The sequence below is a fragment of the Kickxella alabastrina genome (genome assembly GCF_025024165.1).
Source record: "Kickxella alabastrina strain RSA 675 chromosome Unknown BX661scaffold_173, whole genome shotgun sequence".
NCBI classification, from domain to species: Eukaryota; Fungi; Kickxellomycota; class Kickxellomycetes; order Kickxellales; family Kickxellaceae; genus Kickxella; species Kickxella alabastrina.
Genome location: NW_026251644.1, coordinates 1 through 10,293, shown reverse-complemented (window position 1 = coordinate 10,293; position 10,293 = coordinate 1). Strand labels below are relative to the sequence as shown.

General features: G+C 45.7%; 2 protein-coding genes across 2 annotated transcripts; one reads left to right on the top strand and one right to left on the bottom strand.

The window, feature by feature from the left end:
- Positions 1-10: 10 nt before the first annotated feature.
- Positions 11-761, top strand: BX661DRAFT_42972 (uncharacterized protein; the record flags this gene model as incomplete). Its single annotated transcript, XM_051539164.1, has 1 exon — positions 11-761. A coding segment is annotated over one exon (687 nt), but the record flags the coding sequence as incomplete, so codon positions are not given.
- A 3,877-nt stretch (positions 762-4,638) lies between these two features.
- On the bottom strand, positions 4,639-5,433 carry BX661DRAFT_192343 (uncharacterized protein; the record flags this gene model as incomplete). The annotated part of the gene is made up of 1 exon (XM_051537708.1): positions 4,639-5,433. A coding segment is annotated over exon 1 (311 nt), but the record flags the coding sequence as incomplete, so codon positions are not given.
- Between the last annotated feature and the right edge of the window lie 4,860 nt (positions 5,434-10,293).

Here is a 10,293-nt window from a genome sequence, read left to right as displayed (position 1 = left end):
GTCCGTCCGGCTGACTCGCGCGTGTGAGACTCTGGGCGATGACTTGGACGAGATTCGCGAGGCGCTGGCCTCCAAGTGTGCGCGGCTGCGTGAGGTGCGCTCTACGCCGCTCGAGATGATTGTTGACCAGATTCTGGCCATGGCTAATAATGACGGCAGCTGCAGCGGCCCCCTGCCAGACAACATTGATGTCATGTCTGACACCACGTCGATGGCCAGCCGCTTCAGCTCGTTCACGGCAACTGAGACCAACGCGTCGTCGCGGATGACCGGCTCGACAGCGCGCCGGATATCGAAGAACCGCAAAAAGGAGGAGAAGCGCAAGGTGCGCGGAAAGAAGGGCAGCATCTATGAGGAGTCATACTTGGTCGACTCCATCTCCAAGCTTGTTGACCGCGTGCGCGTGCACCAGACAGCAGTGCGCGAGATAATCTGGGCGCTTGTGCACTTTGGCCAGCTCACAGTGGCATCCCAAATGCAGAGCTCATTTGCTGAATTGGTGGACCACGTGTTGGCAGAGGCTGCCTATGTTTTCGACGAGCAGAGAGTGCAGATGCGCTTGGGCGAGAATGGCTTACCTGAGCCTGTGCCAATGGAGGTTAACGAGTTTGGTATGACATCGCAACCGAAGCATCCAAAGCCCATACTGCCGAGTTACAGCTGGAAGATTGATTCGCTGAATCTAGCTAGCAAATAGTTAGTGTGTGTACATCAATATACTTTAAATTGTTGTAATATATATCATACGGACTTGATTATCCACCCACTTTGTTAATGAGTATATTTCATTAGACTAAATTATATTCCATAAAAACTAAAAAAAGAGAAGAGAGAGAACTAACAAATGCTGTTGTTTTGCCCATTTCTTTGTGAGTACAAAGACTCATAGCCATAAAAAAGGGCAAAACAACAACATTTATTAGTTCTCTCTTCTCTTTTCCCAACTTTTACTGAGTACAAATTTAGATACTTATGAAATACACACGTTAAAAAGGACAGTGCAGTCTTTGGCATCACTATGCCTCTCAAAAGTCTCATTAACATGAGTAAAGTGATTATTATTCACATATAAATTAATCTTGTGTTAAACTGATTCCTTAAAAATCTTTTTGGGAAGTTTCCTATTGTCTTCCCTAATTGGCCTTTTATAGGCAATGTAAAAACCCCTCAAATAGTACTGTATAAGTGCCTATTCCGAATTAATGCAGTAGCTCATTGCCTCTCAGCTAAGACTAGCTTATATGATGTTCTATCGGTATCACAGTTGCCCATGTCAGTCACAGAATCTGAAGCTGGGTCTTAGAGATGCCAGTGAAAGTTCTCTTGCATTCAGAATTGTATGCTTCCGTAGTGGACACATGAAACATGTGGCTCTGTGTCTCAATTGGTCCGACAGCCAGGCGATAAAGCATAAACGCATCTCTGGTTCAGTGTACGTGTCAGGGAAGCATATTTTTACAGCAGTAAATGGCAGGGCCACTATGCTTCCAAAAAAAGCAACAAAAGCTAAAAAAATCAATGCACAACAAAGAACAATGCGATTGGAAATTAATCCGTAAATATAATTATTTCTTGTTTCCATATTTCAGCCAACCAAATGCAAGCATGAGAAGCTCAAAGTTTTTTGTTTATATTAAAATTTTTTGTTTTTTGTTTTTGGCGCAATCCATCGCAACAAATTTTCACCTTTGCAACTTTCCACTTTGCTTCTACTTTTAATATTTGCTTTTTTTCCAATTCGCACCATTTCGTTCAATTTGTTTTTTTCACTTTTTTTACTTTTACATACCTAGTGCTTATCACACACACACACACCACTCTCTCTCTCTCTCCCTCCCCCCTCTCCCTCTCTCTTTCCCTTTCCTTTCTCTCAATGATGTCTGAGCTAGCTCCTCCGAATAAGACCCCGCCGAATCAAATAGGCGTAAGTACTTCAATATAAACGATTATTATGATATGATGAATTTTTGTTATTGTTTATTTTGTTTGCATATAAAACCAATTCGGTCACTAATTTAAAACATTTTGTTTTATTTTTTATTAGAACAGCAAGACAGGCGGCACTTTCCAAACGCCCCAGAAAATTCAAAAAAGGAGGAACTGCCACCCGGGGAATCAGAGCCCCCGAAGTACGCGATAAGCGCCGTCAGCGGCTGCTGAAATGCCTCGGCGATAACATAAGCAAACTATCTGTTCGATAAGTTTGTCAAATCGTCTGGGTGTGGAAGGAGCGTATGAACAGTTCATAAGGATTGGCCTGATCTCTTCCTCGACATAGCCAAGGGTCGCCAGTGGCTGATAGCAAGGCATCGTAGCCAATACAGATCGCCGATTGAAGAGCTTCGGCGATTTCCCATTGCTGATGTTTTCAAAAGCAACTCGGGGAAATTGATCGGGTTGGCTAAGGAAGCTCGCTTGGTCAAATATTTTATCCTCCTCTTCGACGCAATGGTCAATGCAGTTCGTGTCGCAAATAAAGATATTCCAGCAGGCGGAACTCCAATCCCAGACTGCAGGCTTAATCTGAGTGACCATCAGATGATGCTATACCAGGCACTCCGCACAAGCCAGACATCGCGTTTTACACAACTACAGAGATGACATTCATTCCGTCCATGCTATACTCGAGGCCAAGATGGATCCAAACCCGTAGAACCCCAGAGGATACTCGTGGCCAGCTCGCAGATTACGGCATTTGCTTAATGATCAGCAGGCAACCCGCACGTTTGCGCCTGTCTTCTACCTCCATGGGCACCTCCTGACGCTTCACGCATATTATCGTGACAAACTGTATATCGTCGAGCTTGGGCGAGCTATGCTTTGATACGATCGTTGGACGCCTGAACTAGCTAAAAGAATTCAGTCATGCCTCATGCGGTTCTGGTTCCTGCTGACTCTTGAGTCGACATTTTCGGGCATTTCTGCGATGTCTCGAGGAATCTGACTCTTTCTTTTTTCGCAGAAAGTCAATGTGGAGAGCAAGGGCGATTCGAAGATCGAAGTCTTATACTCAGCTTCCAGGATGTCAGGATGTCAAGGATGTCAAGGATGGCGCTGCTCTGTTTTGTATCAAGGAGACAATAGCGCGTTATTCATACATGATTGGGCGCCATGTCCATTTATTCAGGGGGACTTGCAAAGGTCGTGATGCTGTGCTGAAGCTTTCCTGGACCCCAGTCAATCGTTTGCCCGAGGGTGCCGCATACGCCATCCTCAACAAGAGACCAGTCGAAGGTATTCCCAAGATCTTTTCGAAGGGCCTGCTCATCAGCAACCTCAATGGATACCGGCTGGAGTTTGTGCTCATGGAGTACTGCGGCCAGTCAATGGCCGAGTACTGAAAGTCAAGACTGACAATCAGAAGGCTGAGCTGGTTCCTGGCTTTGTCAAGCAGCTGACCCTGTGTCTTGCCCAGGCAAATGACACTGGTGTCCTGCACAGGGATATCTCAGCAGGAAATGTGTGCGTCAAAAACGACAAGGTGTATGTCATTGACTGGGGCTGTGCCAAGGTCATTGGCTGGGGCACTGCTGAGGATGCTGCGGAGATGCTGCCAGGGACACTGGACCCAACTCAACTTAAACATATTGAGGTTGCCGAACAGTGGGGATTCAATGCAACAACAGTGGGACAAGTGGAGGTGGCCAAGGACCCATTTACAGGGACGCCGCTTTTCATGGGTATTCCCATGCTCAGCAGCAGCCCCATCCGGGGAATCCTCGACGACCTGGAGAGTGTTTTCTATGTCGTTATGGACGCAGTACGCTCAGCTAATACTAAGAGGGATGATGTTCAGGGGTTCAAGTTCCTGGACAGCCAAAGCCTGGCTTTGAGTCGGTACAGCATCATGATGGTTAAGGAAAAGTATCTGGAATTGTTTGGGATAGGAAATCCAGGGAAGATATTCAGGAACCTATTCCACTCAATGCGCCGGTTCTTATTTGAACCGGGAAACCAGTACATTAGCCACCAGCTCTGGTGGGACAGTAAATTTGTCCGGCAGGCCAACTGGGATGCTGCTCCTGAGTTTATGCATCCCAAGGCGGTTGAGCTCCTCAAAGAGGATAATGGCCAGTTTAAGCGACCAGCTGAGGACGAGATCAATGCTGGGTCATTCAAGAAGCTAGCACTTTAGCTTTTTTTGTTTTTAATAAATCTTTTTACGACCCAAAAAATCAACTGCAAAAAATAAAATATTTGCATTTTACTCATATTTTCTTCAAGTTTAATAAATTTTTAACTCTTGACTGTCCCTCTTTTATTTACAGATTCACCAACCCACCGATCACCTTTCGCCGATCACTTTAACTGTAAACAACATACTTTTAAACTCGCACATTGGCCAATTTTACTTGAACATGGTTGATTTCATCCATAATTTTCGATTTTTGCTATTTTGCCAAATGATTTCAATTTAACGTTATTCTTTCTTTATTTTTCCTTTCCTTTCCTTTCCAATTCACATTTCGCAATTAACAAATTACTGCTCTTTTTTACACCCTTTCAATATTCTTTTGCTAGCATAGACGATAGCTGGTACCACCTTGCAATTGGCGTCGGAGCAGCACTCGGCACATACCGGGTACTTTCGCATCTTTTAGACCAATCACAGTATGAGTTAGATTTCTGCTGCACACAGCCAAAGACAGCAACAGCGACACGCCTGATATTCCAGGACCAATAATCCCAAAAGGGAGTGCGGACAATGAGGCAGAATTGGACATTCAGATGCCCGAAATGGTTAATTCCTTGGAATAATTGGCGCTGAATTCAGAAAACTTTAAGCTGCTGGATACTGTGTCTGAGCTGCTGCTCGATACGGCTATGCGGTGAGAGGTGCTGCAGCTGATAGTTGTGCAGGATTAGGGCAATTCAGCAGCAGAGGGGGGACTGGTTGAGGACAGTTGTGTTGCTGCATGTGCTGCTAATGACACTGCAGTGGGATGGCAAGGTAGTTTGGGCTGACGGCACATGCAGCAGGAAGCTGGCGGCAGGCTGCTTGAGGTGCTCAGCGAAACACTTATGCAGTCAGACAACAGCTCAGCTTGAGGCAGCAGCAAGCAGAGGCAGCAGTCAGACTCTGTGATTGTGTTGGTATGTGCAGCCATGGTAAAGCAGTTTGCGCTGCGTACCGAGTACCACCGGCGGATGATCGACCTGGTATTTCTGTCTGCATTGCTCAGTGTCGCACGCCAGTCAGTGCCTGAGCTTGAGCTTTTGCGCATGCCGGTGGAGAGTCTCGTGTGGCTGTGTACTTTTCTCACAGCATATCGGCTGGCAGCAGCAGAAGAAAATGCAATGGAGATGGCAAATCCACAGATGGTGCAGCTGCTGGAGCTGGGCACTGTCGATGTCATCCCCGCGTGTGTCTGCAAGGATGACCAGGGCATGCCCCATGGGGCATTGGGTTTCTGCATGAGTTTGTGTCGTGAAGCCTTGGCAAGGCACATCTGACAGCAAATCCTGGGTTGGTGCATTGGCCGTGTTGCAGGCTGGTGACAACCAAGTATGCATACACCGACCAACTGATTCTGCGCTCGCTCTGGTGTCTGTGCACATTGCAGGATGCAACTGTGGCACTGGCTGTGCTGGCGAAGGTCATCCAGCTAGAGAACTTGTGGCATGTTTTGGCGATTTTTGTCTCTGGCACCAGCGCCTAGGCGCACTATTGGAGTATGGTGCTGGTAAGCCATGTGTGTTAAACAATTGATTAGTGTCTTGAATAGAATATATATATCTTAACTAAGAAAAGATAGCTGAACTAATGACTATTGTTGTAATAAGAATAGTTTATCTGTAATATATTTGTGATTTAAAATCCACCAAAAGGGAGCTTCAAGAGTTCTGTTTATCTATTCAAAGCTATCAACAGATTAAATGGAAATCGCGATTGTAAATAATCATAATTTCAAATAATCGCAATCTCACAACTGCAATTGTCACATGACATTGTAATAATTGATGTCACAAACTCAGTAGAGTGCCAATATTAGGCAGCGGCCATGAATAATCCCTAATTTCTGCGTTCATCTGCTGCATGCCAACAAGTAATCTGTAGCCCCCGAGTTTTTAATGACAAATGCAGGCGACACAGAGTGTTATGTCATAAATATATATATTGAACTAAAATAAACTAAAAGAAAGCTAAAGGATGAACAGCCTCCACTGTTCATATCCATTGGTATTTATGCGTGTGTATTAATTCCCATATATCCAAGGAATTAACTAGCGATTGATTCATTAATCAATCACCGGAGACAAGCCGCAATTTCTTGTATCACATACAAGGTAAAAACAAGCCAAGGCCGCACAAACAGCAAGATAAGCGTTGGATAAGACATTAAACAATGTTTTGTTTCAAAGCGCGCAAATAATAATTTGGATGACCGTTATTAAGCCTGAATGGGGTCAATAGGTGAAATGCTCTGGAACATGCAACAAAACCAATGATAGCGGCTACCTTGTCCACAAAGGCCCACTAATCAGACGACAATAGGGTATTTCATGCCATGAAGCTTTAAAACTAGCAAAACGCACATGCAACAAAGGCAATTTAAAGTATCCATGAAGGGACCTTAATGGCTAATAGACCAGTTAGGGATTGGGTATTACAGGGAAAGTCAACTACAACGCTGTAAAACTAGTTTCTAACAATATACTCAGTTTAACTCAAAGTCTGGAAAAAAGAAACCTCGACAGCCTGTGCAATTTGCCGACCACAGTGCTAAAATAAAAATGGATACATATGTGGTGCCCAACACACATTTCAAGCCACTATCTTTTTTTCAATATCAAGATGCCCTATGTATACTATTCGTACTCTGAAAAAAACCATATGTTAAGACTGCACACAGACTTCCCTTTCATTCTAAATACTTGATCTTAAATATATAATTAGCCACTATAGAGACGATACATATATACATTTAAATAAATCAGTGGCACTAATTACAGCACTCGCGTGTCGCACTGAAATAAAAACAGAAAACCACAGAGCACTGAGATAAATCATAATTGTTGTTTTACATTCAGCTATTGGGTTTTTTAGCATTGTTTAGTGAACACACTCTCGCTTTGTACAGAAATAGTTTTGCATCATTAATTCTGGCTTGAATGAATGTATTTTCAATTTTTTTTATTTCTAATATGTATTCTTTACTTATTTTTTTTATTTTTCTATTTGCTGCCAATTGTTTTATTGAAACATTTTTACCTTTACAAAATTTCAAGCAAATAACATATTGAATTTGAATTAGATTCAATGATCTTTTCTTTTGCATGCCTGTAGCAGATTATGTATTAGACCAGATTCATAATATATCCAAATATGATTGTGTGACATCAATTATTGCGATGTCACGTGACAATTGCAATTGGGAATTTGCGATTGTTTAAATTGTGATTGTTTACGATCGCGATTTCTATTTTCACGGCGATAGTTTCGAATAGATAAGCGGAGCTCTTTAAGCTCCCTTATAGTGGATTTTTAATAAAATTAGTTAGTACGAATAAGTTTTATTACATTTGGTAGCACCTCCATATTTCGAATTTTTAACTCTGAGCGCTTCCTCACCCAACTACCAAACAGACCAGACCGACATGACTGACACCAAGACTGATACTGAACAGGCCTTCAGGGCCATGCGCCTCCGCAATGAGGAGATGAGCATGGAGAGGAACATTGGCGACATGCTCCCAATGCTTCTCCCTAATGACAGGGATGACCAAAACGCCCAATTCAAGGTGGGCCAGTGGGTAGACAACATAAAGTCTATCCTGACAGATGAACAGGTGGAGACCAAACTGTGGGTCCGCATTGCCTGCCGCAAGATCCCCATAGAAAAACGTGTCGAGTTCAAGGAATGGGCAACCAAGAATGGCCGAAGAAATGAGGACATGGATGCCCTGCGTGACTTCCTGCTGGAGTCATATGTTAGCGCTGCCACTCGACTAGATGTCTGGCGCCGTTTCCGCGCACTCAAAGCACCAACAAACCTTGCTGAACTTGACCAGTACGTCGACCAATTCAAGACATATGTCATCCTCCTTGGGATGAAGCTGGAGGATGAATATACAGCACTCTTCTTCTCAGACAAGCTCCCCTTGGATGTCATGGATAAACTGGTGGCCAACCTTGCACCCAAGGACACAGTGAAGTTTGTGGATCTTGTGACCCGGGCACAGAGCTTTTTCCACGTATACAAGAATATTGGAATAGCCATGGAGGTCGATGCACTAAACACCCCCGCCGCCCTGGACTGCCACCATACAGCCGCGTAAGCAAATTCTGTACACTAGACGAGTACAATGAACGTGCAAAGGCTAACGTATGCCTTGCCTGTGGCCAGGACCACATTCTCCGTCACTGTCCCAAGAACCGCCCAAATGCGACCAGGAACTGAAGGACAGCGAGTCTCCAGTTCTAACTATTTCCGAGCTAGCAGTCGACCCCTCACTCTACAATAAAGCTGCTGCTCCTAAAACCTCGCCGGCACCCCAACTCATCACTTGCGCCACTGTGCTTGGCACCACAGTACATGCACTGATAGACAACGGCTCCCAAGCCACAATCATTAACAAAAAAACCCTAGAAAAATTAAACCTGACGACCCGCGCACTGGACAGGTATCAACCAATCTCCCTGGCAAACGGCACACACTACCAGAACTGCACACTGGCTTGCACTGTCCCCATCCGTTTTACTAACGACTTGGTGATCCCCGTCGAGTGCCTTGTGCTCCCTGTCTCAACAGACATCATCCTCGGCAATGACTGGCTGAGGCAGCATGACAGCACCATTGCCTGCAAGAACGACAAACTGGACATCACATACAGGAACAGACGCTGGACACTGACTGGGTTGCATGCACCGGCAGACGACCCCTCAGTGCCCCTGACCATTAACGCGCTGCACATAGCCCATGCAAACGACGAGATCGAGGGCTGGGGCTGGCTAAAACTATCCTTCCCGAACGACACCAGCACCACAGCGCTTCAGGTCGCGGCAATCAGTTCAACAAACGAAAACCACCTGAAGCAGCTTAATGAGAAATACTCGACAGTGTTATCACAGCCGCCAACTGGCCGCCCAGCAGCAGGTGGCCCTGAAATGGAAATACATGTGCAGGATGGGGTGGTGCCTATCACACGTGCACCCTACCGCCTTGCCCATACACAGATGCAAGAGCTCGAAAAGCAACTGAACGACTTGCTTGCCAAGGGCTATATCCGCCCGTCAACGTCACCCTGGGCTGCACCTGTCCTCTTTGTCAAGAAAAAGGATGGCACAATGCGACTGTGTGTTGACTATCGTGGCCTCAACTCAGTTACCATCAAAGATGCCTTCCCAATGCCGGCATTGACGACCTACTCGACGACACCCGTGGCGCCAAGATATTCTCCAAGATTGACCTGGTGCAAGCATACCACCAGGTCCGGATCCGGGATGCCGACATCGCTAAGACTGCCTTCCGCACAAAGCTTGGATCCTTCGAGTTTACTGTGGTACCATTCGGCCTGACCAATGCACCAGCAGTCTTTCAGCGAACCATGAACCACGCGCTACGCAGCCTGATTGGGAAGTCATGCATAGTGTACCTCGACGACATCCTAGTGTACTCGCGCTCTGAGGCAGACCATGCCAATGACCTCGACGCAGTGCTCGCATGCCTGAAGCAGCACAACTTACACTCAAAGCCAGAAAAATGCACGTTTTTCCAGGAATCCGTCGACTTCTTGGGCTACGTTCTGACTGCTGATGGCATTGCAACTGACCCACATAAAGTAGATGCAATCAAGGAGTGGCGCACGCCTGAAACGACAACAGATGTACGCGCCTTCCTCGGGCTAAGCGGGTATTATCGCCGCTTTGTCAAGGACTATTCAAAGGTTGCACTGCCCCTGACGGATATACTACGCCTTGACAAGTTTGCTTGGAGCAATGCTGCTGACATGGCATTTTCTGCGCTCAAAAACTGCCTGTCAGAGGCCCCAATCATCCAACAATTCGACCCTGACCGCGAGATACAACTTGAGACAGATGCCTCAGGCACCGCCATTGGTGCGGTGCTGCACCAGAAGCATGACAGCCATTGGAAGCCTGTCGCCTTTCTCTCAATGAAACTGAATGATGCACAACGCCGCTACCCAGTCCATGAACAAGAGCTGTTGGCAGTGATCCACTCACTCACACAGTGGCGCCATTATTTGATGGGCGCACCATTTAATGTGATCACCGACCATGAGTCCATCAAGTACCTAAACACACAAGTGACACTCTCAAACCGTCAAGCA